The sequence below is a fragment of the Garra rufa genome, chromosome 15 (genome assembly GCF_049309525.1).
Source record: "Garra rufa chromosome 15, GarRuf1.0, whole genome shotgun sequence".
NCBI lineage: Eukaryota > Metazoa > Chordata > Actinopteri > Cypriniformes > Cyprinidae > Garra > Garra rufa.
The window spans coordinates 33,548,638-33,570,539 of record NC_133375.1 but is presented as its reverse complement, the minus strand read 5'-3'; the positions used below and the strand labels follow the sequence as shown (position 1 = coordinate 33,570,539).

General features: G+C 35.5%; 1 protein-coding gene across 1 annotated transcript; it reads right to left on the bottom strand.

Moving 5' to 3' along the window:
• Positions 1 to 1,883: 1,883 nt before the first annotated feature.
• Positions 1,884 to 21,822, bottom strand: spag17 (sperm associated antigen 17). The gene is given in 39 exon segments (XM_073819866.1): positions 1,884 to 2,004; positions 2,090 to 2,143; positions 2,366 to 2,456; positions 2,763 to 2,817; positions 2,931 to 3,044; positions 3,879 to 4,067; positions 4,308 to 4,441; positions 4,573 to 4,703; positions 5,178 to 5,287; positions 7,115 to 7,282; positions 7,370 to 7,494; positions 7,575 to 7,707; positions 7,787 to 7,989; positions 8,098 to 8,236; positions 9,764 to 9,924; positions 10,132 to 10,282; positions 10,359 to 10,522; positions 10,668 to 10,766; positions 10,852 to 10,966; positions 11,054 to 11,308; positions 11,407 to 11,459; positions 11,960 to 12,096; positions 12,760 to 12,914; positions 13,035 to 13,133; positions 13,250 to 13,287; positions 13,417 to 13,602; positions 15,010 to 15,154; positions 15,345 to 15,455; positions 15,541 to 15,666; positions 15,922 to 16,042; positions 16,652 to 16,707; positions 17,527 to 17,688; positions 17,841 to 18,031; positions 18,194 to 18,388; positions 18,490 to 18,655; positions 20,011 to 20,142; positions 20,274 to 20,333; positions 20,442 to 20,582; positions 21,712 to 21,822. Coding segments are annotated over 39 exon segments (5,097 nt in total).
• Between the last annotated feature and the right edge of the window lie 80 nt (positions 21,823 to 21,902).

The window sequence follows — 21,902 nt, the reverse complement described above, 5'->3', positions numbered from 1 at the left end:
TAGACTTTATTGACTAAATATTTTGGCTTTATTCTTGATATATTTCGACTTTATTTACAAAATATTTCAACTTTATTCTCGTAATTTCGACTTTATTGTCAACATTTTTTAACTTTTTTCCCCCAAAATATTTAGACTTTATTCTCAAAATATTACGACTTTAAAGGGACAGTTCACCCAAAAATGAAAATTTGATGTTTATCTGCTTACCCCCAGGGCAGCCAAGATGTAGGTGACTTTGTTTCTTCAGCAGAACACAAACAAAGATTTTTAACTAAAACCGGTGCAGTCTGTCAATCATATAATGACAGTGGATGGGCACTAGACCTTTAAAAGTAAAAAAAAACATGCACAGACTAATCCAAATTACACCCTGCGGCTTGTGACGATACATTGATGTCCGAAGACACGAAACAATCGTTTTTTGCGAGAAACTGAACAGTATTTATATCATTTTTTACCTTTCATACACAGCCACGTCCAACTGTCATGAGCACAAGCTCATCATCCGGCTCGTTACATGTGAACGCGCTCTGACGTAGTATACGCAAACGCCGGAAGCGATCTGTCGCATGTATACAACACTCATTGTTTAAACAGTGCACAGAGATTTTGTGTATAACGGCTATTCGAAATGGTAATTACTTGCGCTTATCCTGATTGTTCAAACCGATTTAAAGCTAAAAGATTAGGTTTGCTTGAGCAAACTCATCCGGGACTGTTGACTTTTCACCGATTTCCCTTTCCGGTGTTTGCGTATACTACGCCAGAGCGCTACACATGTAACAAGCCGGATGATAAGCTCGTGCTCATGACAGTTGGACGTGGCTGTGTATCAAAGGAAAAAAATTATATAAATACTGTTCAGTTTCAATGTATCATCACGAGCCGCAGGGTGCAATTTGGATTTGTCTGTGCATGTTTTTTTTTTACTTTTAAAAGTTTGTTGCCCATCCACTGCCATTATATAGCTGGCAGACTGCACCGGTTTTATTTAAAAATCTTTGTTTGTGTTCTGCTGAAGTAACAAAGTTAACTACATCTTGGATGCCCTGGGGGTAAGCAGATAAACATCAAATTTTCATTTTTGGGTGAACTATCCCTTTAATTTAATAATCTTACGGGGTTTTTTTAAAGATGGAACTAAAACACTATCAAATTTACCTGTGCCTTTCAGCAAGTAGAAAATATACAAAAATTGAATAAAGTTATCAAACACTAAATACTAAATTAAATATAGATGAATCCTCAAAGCTGATTTCCTCTTTTGTTCTTATGTTCTTTGATAAACAGACATCACAGCAGCTGGGTTATTAGGTTATTTGGCTGCTATTACTTTAAGACCTGCCACTGCTGAACGTGACGCAGATCTGACATGTAGTTTCATTCATGCTTTAATATGAAATGATACAGGCTATAGACAGTTAAATTAGTTTTTACTGACATGGCCTGACAACATCTTATCTGACAGCATAAACTCCCTCAACACCTGTACATTTCCCAAGTGAAGTTAGAGTGCGCATCTGAAAAGTCTCCCACTTGATGTGGTCGTAAAGATGTTTTGCGACTAAATGAATGACAGAAGCAGCAGTTGTGAGTGGGTTGGCCAACCCTAGCCCCGACCCTGCGTTAACTACACTAAACATGTTAATGCAGTTAAACTGGAAAAATTAATCATCTGTGTTTTGACAGCACTAAAATAAATAAATCATAAAAAATTAAAGTAACCAAAATAAAACACAATATTTTATTAGTTTAATTTTGGAAATATTTACGTTAGGGTTTGGCTGACAATAATGTGGGAACACCTGCTCTAAATAAACAATATCTGAAAGAAAAAAGACAGATAAACTGATTGCTGTTAAGCCCTTTAGGGAATATATTCAGATGGTACTAGCCTTATTTGTAAAGAGTGACATTTCCTTCAGCTCAGGGTGAAAGTATGGAGTAACAATATGGTGTCTGAGTGCGTTTCTGTGTCTTCTCTGCTCGTGGAGTTCTTGCCTGAAGGTTGGACAAACAAAACATCTATGTATCGGCCTTTTTTACTTTCTGAAATCGAAACCGTTTGAACAGAATAGCTGTTTACCTGTGCTGGTTAATCCTGTTTTCCCACAGTGACTTTTGCTTCTTTTTATTGACACTGCCAAAGGAGAAGTTGAAAGCAAACAGAATAAGAACAATTAGTCACCCAGCACTTTCACACCTTCCGTAACATAACGTGTGGTCTGTTTTTTAATCTATAAATACCAGTCCACTGGCTGAGAAGATTTACCCACATAATGTGTGAAAAGCATGTTATTAATAACCTATTCTGGTCTACAGTTGACTTATTGTAGACAACATGGGAGATCATAAACAATACCACTTGGTAACTTTCTCTTCTTTTGTTTCCTGTAGCTTGTGGGCATGTTGAGCTGTTTGCGTTGCTTGAGTATAGAGATATGCCACATCATCTGTGACAGGAACAAAAACATGAAGCTTAACAGAGCTAAAAATAATCCATTAGTTTCAGGGCTATCACTAAAATGTACATATTAATACATTAAAGGTACATATTTGTACTTTAAAAGCATATTTTAATACCTTTTGAAAGTAATTTAATAATATGTGCATTAGAGGATTAATTAACTATAAATTAAAAGTTAACAAATAAAATAAATATATATTTTTTTTAATTCTGATGTATTACTCGTAGGAAATATATTAGCTTCTTCTTTTAAATAAATATTTTATTATTTTTTTCATTCAAATTGTCTCACCTAATAGAGGCCTCATTTCTATTGCAGATGGAGGATCTACAGCATCAGGCAGGGACTAAAACAAACGTAAGGTTTAAAGCCAAACCAGCATATACAATATATAAATATCACCTAAAGACATCTGAATGATCAATCATTTATTAAATATGATCTTGAATCTTGTCTGACCAGTACAAGCTGCAGTAGATCATTCTGATGAACTTTCTCCTCTGCTGTACGTGGGTCCTTTAACTGCATCTTCTCCAATTGATTCTCTCTCTGTAGCAGCTGCTCCAAATACACCTGTTTATTAAAACCATAGAGCAAAAAATCTATATATTTGCAGGTATATTTTTAATATATTCCAAAATATGCAAAAATTTTCTAAAGGTATATTGCTAATATATATTTACACAAATATGCACTACCAGTCAAAAGTTTTTGAACAGTAAGATTTTTAATGTTTTTTTAAAGAAGTATTTTCTCTTCACCAAGCCTGCATTTATTTGATCCAAAGTAAGAAATATTTTTACTATTTAAAATAACTGTTTTATATTTGAATATATTTTAAAATGTAATGTATTCCTGTAATCAAAGCTACATTTTTAGCATCAGTACTCCAGACTTCAGTGTCACATGATCCTTCAGAAATCATTCTAATATGCTGATTTGAACATTCAATGAACATTTATTATTATTATTTAAAACGGTTGAGTACTTTGAGTACTTAACTAAATATTAGAATGATTTCTGAAGGATCATGTGACTGGAGTAGTGATGCTAAAAATTCAGCTTTAAAATCACAGGAATAAATTAGATTTTAAAATACATTCAAATAGAAAACAGTTATTTTAAATGGTAAAAATATTTCAAAGTTGTACTGTTTTGCTGTACTTTGGATCAAATAAATGCAGGTTTGGTGAGCAGAAGAGACTTCTTTAAAAACATTAAAAACCTTCCGATCAACTGGTTTGTTGCAGAACAATGTATGTTAAAGGGAAGTGAAAAAAGAACAGTAATGGGTCTGGCAATATTGTGGTTGTACTGTTGCACTATACTATCAAAGAAAAGTTATAAAAAGTTAACCTACAAAACTTCACATGTTAATTATTTTGTGTTATTTAGGAATTAAAGCACCTTGACTTTGTCTTGCAGTTTCCTGCGCAGTGTTTCGGTGACAGCTGGATGCTGGGTCATCTGACGAACCAGCAGCACATCAGGACACTCCAAAACTGGTTGGATGCGGATAGAGCTAGACTTTGGTCGTTTCTCCTTTAACTCAAGACTACAACCAAGGGTGGTCCCAAAAGGGGGGCCTGGAGTCTTCTTCTAAGCAACAGAGGTGAAAACAAACCATCAAAGGATTATAGGTAATCCACACTAAACTGCATGTTGAAACACAGACATTTCCAAACATGTTTGGAAGCAAAAAAAAAAAAGTTTGGATGTTTAATGTGGATTTGTTTTGACAGTATAAAGCAAATGAGTTGTTTGTGCCACAGCAGGTCCAAAGTTAATACCATAAGGAAGTTTACACCTTAAATGGATCACCTGTAGATTATGAACTAACTCGGATGCAGGGAATGACTCCCATTTCCTGGATTTGAGGTGTGTGGGAATGATATCATTGTCTTGCTTGGATAAGAGCCAATGAGTGTTGATGTCTGGGCAGGGCCTTAGCAAAGTGATGCCAAATGATTCTGAAGAGAAATCAATCAGGAGAACAATACTTGAGGTATTTTACTCGCTGCACTTATGCAAACTTGCATTATTTATCATTCAAATAAATAAAGACACAAGCCAGTAACATAATGCACAAAAGCGTTCTAACGTTGTGAGTCTGGCAGTGGATCAGTGAGAACGGCGATAGAAGAGTCACAGTAAGCCTTTTGTAGGAGATCTTCACCATCTTGAGCTCTCAGCAGCTCTGAGGCTGAACAGTCTTCATGTACCACAAACAACCTCAAAGACACAACACAATGTATTCAATTTTAAACATGTCAGTACAAAATGCAGTGTATTTTTGTAAGCACATACACTACTTTTTAAAAGTTTGGGGTCAGTAAGATTCTGTAATGTTTTTGAAGAAGTCTTATACACTCAAAAGCTGCATTTATTGATCAAAAATACAGTAAAACAATATTATGAAATATAATTTCAACTGAAAACAACTGTTTTAAAATGTAATTTACTCCTTTGATGCAAAGCTGAATTTCAGTGTCACATGATCATGCAGAAATCAGTCTACTCTGCTGATTTTCTGTTTAAGAAACATTATGTTGAAATGTCGATATTTTTCTGTAATGTCATTGGTCATGATTTTCTTACATAGCTGTGTTAGTTTCATTTCTAGTCTTTTAACTTTCCGGTTAATAATCTCTAAGAAAATCTCTCTGTCTTTAAGTGACCTTGGGTGTGTTTTCTTGAGGGACTTACCGGGGTGGGTGTGTTTCAAAGCCAGCGTTCTGTTGAAGCTCTGTTTCTGTCTCTGGGTCTTTCATTTCTGATCCATTAGTTGTGGTAGTGACCTGACCATCTGCATTAACCTGCATACAATATACTCTGGGTTTTTATTTAGGATGACTTGGATACAAGAGTCTGTTGTTAACTAAAAATAGTTTTCAGCAATTGAAATGAAGCTGAAATAAAATCTAAGCATGAATAACTTAAACTTAAAAACCCTAATTGAAATTTAGAAATTAGAAAATAACATCATAAAATAATATTACAAAAACTAATACAAATGAGATACAAAATAATACAAAACTTAAACGAAATTTAAAATGATAAAAAGAAAAAAAAAAAAAAAATTAATGAATAATTACACTTGTCACTTTGCAACAGCCACACAGAATTGTTCATTTTTGTCAATAGTTGTTTACCAACTCTCAAATGCAAACAAAATGTAAGTTTACACTTTATAAAAACTGTTATACCCAAATATTTTAGAGCTGACCATAGCTAGAAAAATATAGTTGAGGTCAAAAGTTTACATCTTGCAGAATCTGTAAAATGTTAAGGGGGCATGGGGGCAGCCGTGGCCTAATGGTTAGAGAGTCAGACTTGTAACCCAAAGGTTGCAGGTTTGAGTCTCAGGTCCGGCAGGGATTGTAGGTGGGGAGAGTGAATGCACAGCACTCTCTCCGCCCTCAATACCACGACTGAAGTGAGTCCCTTGAACCCCCAACTGCACCCCGGGCGCCACAACGATAGCAATATGACTGCCCACCTCCGGGTGTGTGTTCACTACTGTGTGTGTGTGCACTTGGATGGGTTAAATGCAGAGCACAAATTCCGAGTATGGGTCACCATACTTGGCCTCACGTCACCTCCTTTCCTTTCTTTAATTATTTTACCAAAATAACAGGGATCATACAAAATGCATGTTATTTTTTTATTTAGTACTGACCTGAATAAGATATTTCACATAAAAGACATTTACATATAGTCCCCAAGAGAAAATAATAGTTGAATTTATAAAAATGACTCAAAAGTTGAAAAGTTTACATACACTTGATTCCTAATACTGTATTCTCACCTGAATGATCCACATCTGTTGTTCAGTGATAGTTGTTCGTAAGTCCCTTGTTACTCCTAAACAGTTAAACTGCCTGCTGTTCTATAGAAAAATCCTTCGGCTCTGACGAATTGTTTGGTTTTTCAGCATTTTTGTGTCTTTCAACTCTTTCCATCAATGACTGTATGGTTTTGAGATCCATCTTTTCAACTGAGGGACTTTTGCAACTATTACAAAAGGTTCAATTTTTATGATATGTTATTTAGGCAAAATAAGACAATTTACACCTTCATTCTGTTCAAAAGTTTACACCCTCAGCTCTTAATGCATCGTTTTTCTTTCTGGAGCATCAGTGAGCATTTGAACCTTCTGTAATAGTTGCATATGAGTCCTTTAGTTGTCCTCGTGTGGAAAAAATGGATCTCAAAATCATCTAGTCATTGTTGGAAAGGGTTCAAATACACAAAAATGCTGAAAAACCAAAGAATTTGTGGGACCTGAAGGATTTTTCTGAAGAACAGCGGACAGTTTAACTGTTCAGGACAAACAAGGGACTCATGAACAACTATCACAAAAAAAAAAAAAAAAACACAGCTGTGGATTCAAGTAACACAGTATTAAGAATCAAGTGTATGTAAACTTTTGAATGGGGTCATTTTTATAAATTCAACTACTATTTTCTCTTGTGGACTATATGTAAACGTCTGAAATATCTTATTCAAGTCAGTATTAAATAAAAAATAACATGCATTTTGTATCATCCCTCTCATTTTGGTAAAATAATTAACATGTAAACTTGTATGTAAACTTTTGATTCAACTGTATATGTTCACTACAGACATTTCATGGAAAGTACCTGAAAGTGGTTGCCCTCAGGGTCCATCACATGACATAGGACATCTGTTCTGTGGTTCATCAAATATTGGCCTAGTGGGTTCTCTGATAGTTTTTGAGACTGGTGAGATGTGTAAACTGCCCCACCATCCTTATCAATATGAAGCACACCTCCACTATGAGGATAAATCTACAATAAAGTTGCATTGAGGAGAGAGAATGTACACATGATGTTGACTTCTATATCTCACAGATATTCTTATATCAATCCACTTACTTTATATGATCCATGAGCAGTTGCACTGATGGAGGTGCCATCCCCGAAAATAACATTACACGTTCTTCCCTCATAGTCCATTATCACCGTTGCAAATTCAGCTTTTTCCACTCTAACCAGTTTCTCTCCTGAAATCAGATTTAATCACTTACTGTCAACACTGTAAGAACTGTAATAACGTTACTGCATAAAAACACTCTTGCACCTGAGCACAGATGTTGTTGTAGCTCCCCCTGCTGGTAGAATGTGGTAATACGTGTCCCATCAGTGTGATCCACTATGACCGTTCCATCTTTCTTCAGCACCGACAGCACTTTGTCCTCTCTTGTGACCACAGCCTATACAGTTATCATTTGTATTACAAGAATGATCTATTGACACAAAAAGATGTTGGTTTTTGAATGACGAGACACTTACTGTCCCACTGAAAGGGTCCGTAGCATGATAAGCCAGTATCGGCTGCACTGCGACTTTCTTCCCGGCCACAGAGGCGACTCTGAAGCCAGAGGGGGTTGTGGTGGTCCAAGAGCCTCCATTAATCTCAAAATAGTATTTTGGTTTTTCATTTTCCGTGGGCTTTTGTTGCTCATCCTCTGTATTTATCTTAGAATCTGCCTTGCCTGATTAATCATAAATTGATCAAACATGAGACGAGAGTAAAAAATTTAGTATCCTAACATGTTGTCATTAGGGGTTTGTTTGAAGTGATGTGGTGCTCAGCTCACTACCTTTCTTTTCTTTAGTGTCTTTGGGATCCACTGTTATCTCTTTAATAGGCTCTTCCTCCTTTAAGAGTATGTGTGGAACTAGCACACACACTGGTTCAGAATCTGGACACGTACTGACTGTACCATCTGCAAATAGGACCTGAAACAGACACATATAATGTGTACGTCCTCCATGAGGTCATATATATTAACATATGCTATATTATCTGTATTACATGGCAGAAAAAGTGCATTTTAGTACAGCCATGTGTATATACAGTGCCTTGCAAAAGTATTCAATACCATTCATTTTTTCACGTTTTATGTTGAAGCCTTATGTTAAACTGCTTTAAATAACTTTTTTCCACAGCAATGTACACTCCATACACCATAATGAAAAAGCAAAAAAATGATTTGTGAAAACTTTGAAAATTCATTAAAATTAAAAAAATGAAATAAGTACATTGCATAAGTATTCATACCCTACCAAGCTTTGCACGTCTGTATCTGGCAAATATCTGCCATTCATAGCTTTCACCTCTCAAGTTCTGTCAGCTTGGATGGGGGCAGATGCACATTTCCAGGTTTCTCCAGAAATATTTGATTGGGTTCAAACATAGGCTGTGGCTGGGCCACTTAAGGACATTCACAGAGCTGTCTATAAGCCACTCTTGCTGTGTGCTTATGATCATTGCTCTTTGAAAGGTGAACCTTCTGCCCAGTCTGAGGATTTTGGATGCTCTGAATCTCTATATTTTGCTGTTTTGAGCTTTCCTTTTACTCTGACAAGTCCCTCAGTCCCTGCTGCTGAAAAACAGTCCCACAGCATGAGGCTTACTTACATAGCAGTGCTTGGTTTCATCCAAACATGATGCTTGGAATTGAGGTTCATCAGACCAGAAAATCTTGTTTCTCACAAATTGAGAGTTCTTTATGTGTTCTGGTGCAAATTCCAAGTTGGTTTTCATGTGTCTTCACTGAGGAAAGGATCGAGTTTGGCCACATAGACCGGATTGGTGGAGTGTTCCAGTGATGTTTGTCCTAAGTAATTTTCTCTCATCTGCATATCATGAAGCTCAGCTAGAGTGACCATCAGCTTCTTGGTCACCAGTTTAACCAAGACCCTTCTGCATCAAATGCTCAGTTTGGCCAAGAGCTCTAGGAAGAGTCCTTGTTGTTCTAAACTTCTTTCATTATGGATAACGGAGGCTACATGCTTCTGTGAACCTTCAATGCAGCAGAATTTTTTCTGAAATCTTCCCCAGATGTGTGGCTTGACGCAATCCTGTCTCTGAGCTCTACAGGCAGTTTTTTTTACCTCAGGGGTTGGTTTTTGCGTTGATATGCACTTTTAGCTGTTAGACCTTTTATTTGAGAGGTGTGTCCCTTTTCAAATCATAACCATTCAATTGAATTTTCCACAGGTTAATTCTACTCAAAGTGTATTAACATCTACAAGCGATATGAACGCTCCTGAACTAAATTTCCAAGTGTCCCAAAAAAGGGTATGAATACTTATGCAATTGAATCATTTATTTTTTTTATTTCTTAAAAGTTGTTACAAACATGTTTTTTTACTTTTTCAGTATTGTGTATGCAGTGTACATTGATGTGAAAAATATTTTAAAACAGTTTAACATAAGGGATGGGGTTTGAGTACTTTCGCAAGGGGACTGTATGTGAATACCTCAGTAGATCCATCCCTCCTGTGTTTGATGACAGTCCCTCTGCCGGTGATGACTCTGGAGACCTCAGTGTGCATGCTGAAATCTGGGGTCAGATTTGATCTAGACACTGTATTATAAAACCTCTGTCGTATCAGCAGAGATCGGACATAAGATTCCCCATCTGAAAAACACAATAAGACCTTACAGTTGCTCTTGGTGTCTTGTCTAAATAAAACAGGGTAGGCCTATTCTTCAATATTAAAGGCTGGTTATACAGAACATCAAGCCCAGTAAAAGCCATGGCAGGTCAGTTTGTTTAAATGAAGGTAATGCATATAAACCTTATGGTGCATGAATTTTATGTACACCAAAATTGAAAGCATCTCACCTACTGAATCCTCACAATCAAAGTGCAGGATAAGTCCATTGGGAAGAGATATATACAGATTGAGGAATGGTGGGGGAGAGGAATCATCTCCGGGCTCACAATGTACATCAGGCACCTCAGAAACACACATTTAGATATGATGAATTGAATGCTTATCTAAACAACACATTACTAATGTAAAACCTAAATAACCAACATTTTTCCGTTATTATTTTTGGTCCAATTACCTGTTCTTGTAGTTGCTGGTCTGCACAGATGGCACTGGGAACAGTGGGTTGGAGATTCTTATCTGCTGTTTTGTTTGGTTTGCTCTGACTGCAGGAGAGCTGAATGCCATTAGCCAGTACAGCATGAAAAGAGCCAAATTTCTCAGTCTCCATTCCATTAGCAGCTGGATTGAGCAAAACAAGAGTAGATATTCAAAAATTCAAGATTTTTTTTTTAGAATAAAATGTGCTAAAAAGCATGGGCTGCTCCCCCTACTAGTCTATGTTTACATTTTATGCAAGCTAATGAAATAGTTTGGCAGCACATACCTTGTTTATTGAGCATGTCAGTATCCTTTAGTTTGTCTGAAATGTGTGTGTAGAAGTGATGGCCATCCTTTTTCACACATACTTTCACTTGTGTCAAACCTAGAGATGTTAACCAATAATAAAAGGTTAAAAGGTGGAGTTTATAATACAAATAAATGTATTTGTGCATGTACATTTCTCAAACCTTGTGTGACGCGAAAACTCTCCACATCTATTTGTCCTCCATCACAGGGATAGAGAGACTCAACTTTTCCAGCGACTTGCACCAGTTTCCCATTTAAACTGTAGCCTGTGAAAACCTGTGTGAATTATACAAACCAAGTTTAGCACAACTGAATCTAGACTGTAGCCTATAAGCATTGTATGTGGAAATATATATTTCAGACATTTGTTTTTCTCTCATTTGACGGTTCCTGAGGCGTCTCTGGAACATCTACAGTCTTTTCTCTAGGCAGTGTGGTCGAGCTGGGTGTTTTGGACATGTTCTCTCTACTCTTTCTTGAGGACAGCGGAGCCTTTTGGTTCCCCTTTACTGAGTCTGTTCTCTCTCCTACTTTCGGTGTAGCTTTTCCTCCTTTTTCTTTCTTTGTCTTTTTGGATTGTTCCTCATCTTTCAATCTATCCTGCTCAATCTTCCAAGCCTACAATAAATACATAGGAAAGAGGTCAGCGAAGGAATCAAGAAATCTGAAAGTGTGTATAATATGAATATTTATGTTATGTTATGGTAACAGCTTACCTTGAGAGAATCCTCTCTTATATATGGTTCTGATGTGTCTGAGATTGGAGTGTCTGAAAGAAAGAAAGGATATTAAACATCATTAAATCCATACACTCTAAAAGATGCTCAGGTTTTGTTGGGTTGTTTTTAATATTTTTACCCAAATGCTGTTTTTTTTTTTAACCCAAAGGCTGGATTCAGCTTGTTGTGTCATTTTATTGGGTTATTTTTTAATATTTTTTGCCCAGGTGCTGGGTAGTCTTTCTGTAATTAAGCTGCTGGGTCATTTTTAATAGGTTATCAAATATTGTGTTCTTTTTTTCTACCCAACCACTGGGTTGAGCTTGTCTCCAATAAAACAACCCAGCTGCTGAGTTACAGTCAGAGTTGGGTCTTTTTGCGTCTTCTACAGTACAGATTTGGAGCACTTCTTTAGGTTGTTTTTAACCCAGCATTTTTAAGAGTGTAGTAACCTATTTTGAGATATCTAATATAGGTCATGTAAACATATATTTTCCATAGGATTATGCTCAAAACTGTATATATTAGACATATGTTATGAATATGTTGCCTCTCTTCCGGTCAGTTTCTGAAGGGGTTTGAATGGGAGTTCTTTCCGCCTCTTGCTTCTCCTGCTCCATCTGCCATTTTTCCTCTTCCTGCCTGGTCCATTCACTGATCGAGTCTGCCACATATTCCAAGTAGTTTCTACAAGAATGTATTATATTATATTTACATTTACATTTACATTCAGACATTTAGCAGACGCTTTTATCCAAAGCGAGGTTTAAAAAAAAAATAGATAGAATTAAAAAAGAAAAGCAAGCTAGTGTCTAACGGTCTATTTTATTAGATCATATATGTGACCCTGGACCACAAAACCAGTCATAAGGTTAAATTTGACAAAACTGAGATTTATACATCATATGAAAGCTCAATAAATGAGCTTTCCATTGATGTATGGTTTGTTAGGATAGGAGATACATCTATTTGAAGTCAGAAATCTGAGGATGCAAAAAAATAAAAAAGACTGAGAAAATCACCTTTAAAGTTGTCCAAATTAGGTTCTTAACAATGCATATTACAAATCAAAAATTACATTTTGATATGTTTACAGTAGGAATTTTACAAAAAATCTTCATGTAACATGATCTTTACTTAATTTCTTAATGATTTTTGGCATAAAAGAAAAATCAAAAATTTTGACCCATGCAATGTATTTTTGGCTATTGCTACAAATATACCCCAGCGACTTAAGACTGGTTTTGTGGTCCAGGGTCACATATGTCATTAAATGCAGCCAAAAAATTTTGAAATAAATTGGCTTTGGAGGATTTGACCATGTACGGCTTTGAAGATGAGACAAAGTACCTGAAGCCCACATCTGTGTGAAGTGATGCATCCCAGAATTCTTTGCAGCTCCTCTGAGGGCTCATGGGATTATGGCAGATGACATATATGGCATTGTCTCTGCTACAGTAAAATGTGTCCACACAACTATAAGTCTCAGATGCAGACTGGAGGACCTGAATATGCAGAGGGATTACTCATTGGACATCTGTTATTGGAATTTCTGACAGATTTTCAAAATAATATTGCAAAAATATTAAACATAAGTATACAATATAAGATTCGAAGGTGGATACCTGTGGGAAAACACAAGCATTGTGCTTCTCTACAAAATTCCAGTGTCCCAGCTGACGAATAAATGTCTTCTGGAGATCTGTCACAGTCACTTGATTGCACTGCTTAGATTAAGTATATATTAAAAACAAACCACCTCCTTATGATAGTGTCAATATAAAGTTTTAATAATATAATGTTCAAATTTCAGCTTTTTTCCCTTAATCTTCAGTCATACCGTTTGTCCGTCAGTCCCATTGATGCTTTTTGCTGATCCTTAAAAAATCAAAACAACTGATTTGTACAACAAAAGTCTTCAACATTGCAAAATATTTGTTTAAAATATAAATGCATTTGTATAACTTAAAGTGAGTTGTAATGGCTGCTCTCGAGCTCTTGTCACACCTGGTATCCTTCTGTTGCTCCAATACAGGCGTTTAGTGAATTCAACCGGGTTGTCCCATGGTGTGAAGTTTGGAGGATCTGATTGAGATCCATTAATACAGCCGTTCTCATCCACTGTAGTCAACGGCATGCTCTCAAACACAAACAGCTGGAGAAGCCTCTGTACCTCACACCAGCTCATTGACTCTGAAGATAGACATTAAGAATTTACTTTAGGAAGAACTGGAGCATAAGTTAATGTTAAAATCATCGTTGGAGGAAACACATTACAAGTAATGCAAGTTACGTAATAATACAAATTTTTCCAAGAAACTAGTAAAGTAATGCATTACTTTTTAATTGACAAGAAAATATCTGAATTATGTTTTCAAATAAGTAACGCCCGTTACTTTCCGCCATTTATTGATTATAAGCTCTCCTGTCCCCATGTTGAGAAAAATAGTTCTAGAATAAATGTGATCATGCAAAAAAAAATATCTCACTCAGAAAAAAACAGATACACTATTCCTCAAAATGAATAAAAGCTGTGAAATTAATCACAAACCTGCAATAATTAAAGGAGTAGTTCACTTTCAGAACAAGAATTTACAGATAATGTACTCACCCCCTTGTCATCCAAGATGTTCATGTCTTTCTTTCTTCAGTCGTGAAGAAATTGTGTTTTTTGAGGAGAGCATTTCAGGATTTCTCTCCATATAATGGACTTCTATGGTGCCCCGAGTTTGAACTTCCAAAATGCAGTTTAAATGCTACTTCAAAGGGCTCTAAATGATCCCAGCCAAGGAAAAAGGGTCTTATCTAGTGAAGCGATTGGTTATTTTCTTAAAAGATTTACAACTTATATACTTTTTAATCTCAAACACTTAGCCGAGCTAGACAAGATGAGAATTTGAGGTTAAAAAGTATATAAATTGTCTTTTTTTTTTTTTTTTCAGAAAATAACCCATCGTTTTGCTAGATAAGACCCTTTTTTCCTCAGCTGTGATCGTTTACAGCCATTTGAAGCTGCATTTTGGAAATTCAAACTCGGGGGCACCATAGAAGTCCATTATATGGAGGGAAATCCTGAAATGTTTTACTCAAAAAACTAAGATTTCCTTACGACTGAAGAAAGAAAGACATGAACATCGTGGATGACAGGGGGCTGAGTACATTATTTGTAAACTTTGTTCTGAAAGTAAACTACTCCTTTAAATGTTAAATAAGACAAATGATCCAGTTCATCCATACTAATAAGCAAAAATTACTCAAGATATTCTAACATTTGTTTTCCTTTTTTTATTGCTGAAATGTTGACCTTTTTTTCTTCTGCGGTCTACTGTACAGACGTGAATTCACTTTTCTCTAAGGCTTTTGATGTAAAAAGGCTTTTACATTTGCCAAAAATAGAACTTTTTATATTAAAAACAAACAAGCAAGCCCTGCCCAGATTTAAATAGTAACGCAAAAGTAACACATTACTTTCATTAAAAAGTAACTAATTAACATAATTAGTTACTTTTCAGGGAGTAACTCAATATTGTAATGCATTACTTTTAAAAGTAACTTTCCCCAACGCTGATTAAAACAGTATTTTATTGTCCTTCTCCTCACCGTCAGTGCAGAAGTGCAGTAGCTCCTGTGATCTGGTCAGTCTGTCAATGGCGCTCTCAGTGCATCTAGACATTAGGTTGGCCCACACATGGCTTTGTTTCATAATGTCTGCTTCAATTTTGTTGACATCAAAACCATCTAGGACCTGTAACATATGCATAAGTGTACACTTATGTACAGGTTTTGATCATGTTGATCATTTGGAGGCCTTTAAAATTTGCTTAAATATAACACAGTCGGCTTTATAGGCACAGAATCAAACATTTGCATGTACAAAGCCTTTTTGGGAGACATTTTTTATTTTGTGCCTCGTGAATGTATGTTTACATGCTCACAGGAAGCGGATGGAGTCTCCTCGCTCTCTCATCATGGTGATTGAGCAGGAGCGAGTGTTTCTGATCAGTATTTTTTGTGCTGTTCTGCATCCCAAGATCCTCCATCAGTTCCTGCCATTAAACAAGCAACGATTATTGCAAAACTATAGTCAGGTTTTGAATTAGAAACCCAGTGCTTTTGTAGCAAACATTTTACCTTCTTGTCTTCTTCATCTTGTGGCAGATTCAAGACAGATGTGAGCATATAACTCATTAGATCTTGATCTGTTTTATCAAAGCGCTCCTCTGAATCAACAGATCCTTCCTGTTCTGAAGCCACCACCTAAAAATCTCACAGGAAGTCAAATTTAGCAGCCAAATCTTCAAAGAAATCAACAACATGCAAACAGCATGCTTCACTCAGTAATGCATGTATACTTATTTGATCATAAAATGTGTGCAAATGTTCTCACAAACAACAACAAAGAAACACTCTTTTTTTTCATTTGTCTATATGCTTATGCTGAATACAGTGGTGCGTTCAACAGTTTATCTTTTCAAATTAAATGTTATTTTGGATCCTACAAAGTGCCATTACCTGCTCCAGCATGCAATGCAATATAAGAGGCACAGATGTGATTTCAGTAGGAATCCTGTCTAGTAGGTCACAGTAGTATCTCATATCAACTTCTGTGCTTAGAACAGGAGGCTCAGGCTCTGCTGAGGAAACCCAAAGGTTCAGTTTAAGGATATTTCGACACCATGCAACAGAGAAAATTGTATGTAAGTGAGCACAAAATTTTAGCTCTTACTTTAAATGACATGACATGACTTAAATTAAAACTTTAAGGAACGTTAATGTTACTGTTGATTCATGTTTTGCATGAACGCCCTGTTGTAAAACTAGCATAGGCTGGTTAGGTATGTTTTTAAGCATGGTAGCTGGTTTGAGCTTGTTTAAGCTGGTCTTTAATTGGTCATGAGCTGGTTTAAGATGGTTAAATCAGCTTAAAACCATCTCAGGACTAGCTCAAACAAGCTCATGACCAACTAAGGACTAGTTTAATCCAGCTCATACCCTGTACCATGGTTTTTTCAACAGGGTGTCTTCGGGAGATAGTGTAACTTAAATTTGAAATTTTATATTGTGCTCTTATTTCTAATGACACAACATTTAAAACTTAAATGTCATTGTTTTTCATTACGTTTTTTTTATTATTAAAGTCAATGAGAGATTATGTAACTTCAATTATAAATTGCTCTATATATTTATATGTATCTGTATACATAAAGGGTATGTAAAACAAAGGCTCAGAAACAATGTATAATGTCTTGTACCAGGGTCTTCTTCTGACACTACTTTCTTCCTTGGGGTTTGTACAGCCTAAAACATAAACCACAATAAATATCATCACCAAAAAACCCAACGTGTACCTCCTGCCACAACCAGTATCTTCTGATATGAGCTGTTTTTTCTGCACTTGCTACATTTGGGGTTCCTGCAGGTTTGATGATTGTAAATTTAACTTTTTTTTAAAAATGTAAGAAATAAATTGAAGTGAACACAATGTTCACAATAGTTCAGTGTTCTCTAAATGTAACCGTCTAGGTAATAAGTTTTATTAGCAACACGTCAAACTTCCAACCAATCTCCATTACTTTTTAATTCATCTTACAACCTGCTTCCAAATAGCAGAATATGAAATAAATTTTTACGTATTTTCACTTTCAATTACACTGCAACATTTTTTCCTTCCTTAGTATTTTTGTCTTGTTTTACAGTATAAATCTCTAAAGATTTTTATATCAAGATACACTTACTTTAAAAACACATTAGAGGTTTTATTTACGGTGAAATTTATACAAATGAATGAATTTATTTATGATTAAAACAAGAACAAATATCTTCCAATGGGCTCAGAAAAATTTTTATTGAAAGTGGAAATAAGTTTCCATACCTTAATGATATTTGTTTTTGTTTTAAGTTTAAACTTACTTAATTTTGTTCAGTATTTCAAGACTTTGTTTTACATTTGCATCTACTGAAACTAAATACTGAGGAAGGTATTCATTTTTTGCAATGCATGTGACATATAATGCCATGGCTTTATCAGTTTAAGGCCTTAAATTGTGGAATGGCAAATTAAGATACACCTTATCTGGCATATTAACTGAACTACTGTCAGTAAAGGCTGATGTGCACCTCAGTGGAGCTCTGTGGTCGGGACTGCTGGATGGATCTGCAGGCCTCTGGTACCTGTATTAACCTCATGCAGCTGAGATAATGGTTGTACTGTCTCCTCCAGTCCAGGCTGTCATATACCAGACATGCCACCCCCTCAAATATAGCAGCTCCAAATGCCAGCTACAGACAGCATTGGAAGACAAACAGAGTGATGCAATAGGTGGAACCTTGATAATATCACATGCAATGATCTGTATAAGGCTTTAAGATACATTATAACAAAAAAATCACAAACTCTGTAATTAAAATATAAAATTTGGTAGAAACAGTACTTCTTGTTGTCCATTCACCATTGCTTCAGTGTTGCCTTTGTCCTGGGGCAGCAAATGAATATTCACGTTATGGTTCAACCTGGCAACATCACTGAGTCTGGATCCTGTATTCCCACTGTTTAAGACTTGATCCAGCTGCTTCCAGAACACATCTAGCTCCCACTGCTTCTTTTGTTTCAGAGTCTCAACTTCTGAACACAGGACGAGTTAAAACTGGGTGATTTTAAATCTTGATTTTGTATGCATACAAATATAACATCAGCCGTCCAATCTGAGCTAGCCTGCATATTTTTGCATTCACTATGTAATATTATTTGAAAGAAATATGCGTAATAAAATTATTAGCAATTTGCCTTGATCTTCAGTTGAGTGGTGATTCTCCTCTGCCTCAGTTTCCTCTGGAATCTCTGATTGGTCCTCTCTCTCTAAGCCCAGTTTAATGACATTGGACACGTGGATACCCAGAGAGTCCAACGCAGAGATTAAATGAGGCTGGCAGAATCCCACAATCAGGATGTAGTGCTGCGGCCCATCATCAGGCTCATCATCTAAACACATATGTTTAAATGAAAATGAAAGCACTGTTCTCAACTCATTTTAATGACCTATTATACAGATATTTGACAAGAAACACTATAGAAATGCACACCTATGTATTTGATTGTATGTTCCTCTTCCCCTCTGCGTTTGAGTTTGGTGTCTTTGGTTGCAACTGGAACCTCAGCGGCTTTTTTCCCCTTTGCTGCTCCTTTACCCCCCTGGTCCTTGCCAGCAGAATTCAGTCCCGCTTTACCACCGGCATTATCCTCTACAGCCTTAAATATATATACTCTGTGTTACCGTTTATGCAAAAATGTATGCATTGTATATTTGATAAGAATTGATCACACATGCAGTGTACATTTGAATAGATTATCTATAACATGAGTCAGCATACAGTTGAGGTTAAAAGTTTACAAATGCCTTTCAAAATCTGCAAAATGTTAATTATTTTACCAAAATAAGAGGGAACATACAAAATGCATGTTATTTTTTTATATAGTACTGACCTGAATAAGATATTTTACATAAAAGATGTTTACATATAGTCCACAAGAGAAAATAATAGTTGAATTTATAAAAATACCCCGTTCAAAAGTTTACACACACTTGATTTATAGTATTGTGTTGTTACCTGAATGATCCACAGCTGTTGTTTTTTTTAGTGATAGTTGTTCATGAGTCCCTTGTTTGTCCTGAACAGTTAAACTGTCCGCTGTTCTTCAGAAAAATCCTTCAGGTCCCACAAATTCTTAGTTTTTTCAACATTTTTGTGTATTTGAACCCTTTCCAACAATGACTGTATCATTTTAAGATCCATCTTTTTACACTGAGGACAACATAGGGACTCATATGCAACTATTAAAGAAGGTTCAAACACTCACTGATGCTTCAGAAAGAAAAACGATGCATTAAGATTCGGGGGTGAAAACTTTTTGAATTTGAAGATCAGGGTAAATTTAACTTATTTTGTCGTCTGGAAAACATGTAAGTGTCTTCTGTATCTTCTGAAGGACAGTACTAAATGAAAAATATACAATATTTAGGCAAAATAAGACAAATTTTCAAAAGTTTACACCCCTGGCTCTTAATGCATTTTGTTTCTTCTGGAGCATCTGTGAGCATTTTGAACCTTATGTAATAGTTGCATATGAGTCCCTCAGTTGTCCTCAGTGAGAAAAGATGGATCTCAAAATCATACAGTCATTGTTGAAAAGGGTTCAAATACACAAAAAACGCTGAAAACCCAAAGAATTTGTGGGACCTAAAGAATTTTTCTGAAGTACAGTGGGCAGTTTAACTGTTCAGGACAAACAAGGGACTCATGAAAAAACACAGCTGTTGATCATTCAGTTAACAACACATTAAGTGTTAAGAATTACGAATCAAGCGTGTGTAAACTTTTGAACGGGGTCATTTTTATAAATTTAACTATTATTTTCTCTTGTGGACTATATGTAATTTTTTTAATGTAAAATGTCTTTTTCAGGTCAGTACTAAATAAAAAATAACATGCATATTTGTATAATCCCTCTTTTTTGGGTAAAATGATTAACATTTTGCAGATTCTGCAAGGTGTACAGTATGTAAACTTTTGACTTTAACTGTAGCTATTGTAAAAAGCTCCCACCTTCTGCTCAGCAGCCCTTCTTGCAATATCATTGTTTTTGATGGTCAGAAGCTGAAACTTTATTAATTTTGCCATCAGGTCCACAGTTATTTCCTCTCCAGCATCCATGATAGACTTTGCAACTTCAGTCACCTACAGAAGCACAAAAGACATTTAACTTAAACCATGAATAGACAACATGATTTAACTTTATTTATTTATCAATATATTTTTGTGACTGTAACACTATACTAACATGTCTATTTTTTATGATGAATTCTCACCTCGCAAAACATGGGAACATCTTTGGTCTTTCTGGTCTTTGGGTTTCCCAGTTCATTGACCTTTGCCACAGTAATAAAGCATAACTAAATGTCATTCCTTGTTCCAATGTCATTTCCTCTCTAATGATTTGATGTGAATCATCACTAAACAGAAACCATATTTCAGACCTTTTCCAGAGTGTCCTCCCAGGACAGCACACTGAAGAGCTTGCGCAGGGGTTGCTGGACTGCCTGCTGGAGGGCGCTGATGAGCTGTTCGTCCTCTGCTCTCTCTGCTTGCAGTATAGACAGACTGGCCCTCCAGTCATTCTAGAGTCATAGATGATTCAGAGGAGAAAAAAATAACATTCTGTATGGTTTATGAGATATAAAAGTTTGCATTTCTTCATTTAAAGGCAGACACTACCAGTCAAAAGTTTCTGAACAGTAAGATTTGTAATTTTTAAAGAAGTCTTCTCTTCTGATTTTATTTGATCCAAAGTGCAGCAAAAACAGTACAAATGTAATTTATTCCTGTGATTTCAAAGCTGGATTTTTTAGCATCATTACTCCAATCACATGATCCTTCAGAAATCATTCTAACATTCTGATTTGCTGCTAAAAAAACATTAATTATCATTATTTTGAAAACAGCTGACTAGATTTTTTTCAGGGTTCCTTGATGAATAGAAAGTTAAGAAAAACAGCATTTATCTGAAATAAAAATTGTTTGTAACATTATAAAACATTATAAACTCCAAATGTTTGAATGGTATAGTGTATAATGTTAAAAAAGCTTTTTATCTTTCTATTCATCAAAGAATCCAGAAAAAAATTACTCAACTGTTGAAATGTTTATAATAATAAAAATATTTATTGAACAGCAAATCAGCATATTATAACAATTATTATATATTTTAAATATTATATATTTATATTATATATATATTATTAAATATTATAGATTTTCTGAAGGATCATGTGACACTGAAGACTGGAGTAATGATGCGGAAAATTCAAATTTGATCACAGGAATAAATTACATTTTAAAATATATTCAAATAGAAAGCAGCTATTTTAAATAGTAAAATATTTCACATTATTACTGCATTTGCTGGATCAAATAAATACAGGCTTGGTGAGCAGAAGAGAATTCTTTAAAAAAACATAAGAAATCTTTTGATTTTGATTGGTAGTGTATTTTCCCCAAATGATAATCAGACACCATTTACTCACTCTGAAGTGGTTCTATGACACAAAAAATGATGAATGTTAGGGACTGACAGACTTAGTCACCATTCACTTACACTGCATATTTTCCATACAGTGAAACTGAATGGTGAGTACACAACATGAGGTGAGTAAATTAAACCTGTTTTGAATAGATAATTCAGAAGATATGCGATATAGAAGAACAACAACAAATATAACAGTTTCTTGAGGATCATTTATATATTACCTCTTCAAATACAGCAGCACCAAGAGCTGTTTCCCAGTTTTTATTAGCAACAGTTGCCCCCGTTGGAGTTACTCCAGATGGAGTAACACTTTTATTCCGTTTGGGGGGCATATTCACTCTAATAATATCAATATAACGTCGCTTGTAATAAAAACTATCATTAAGTTACTGTTGTTTTACTGTAAAGAGTT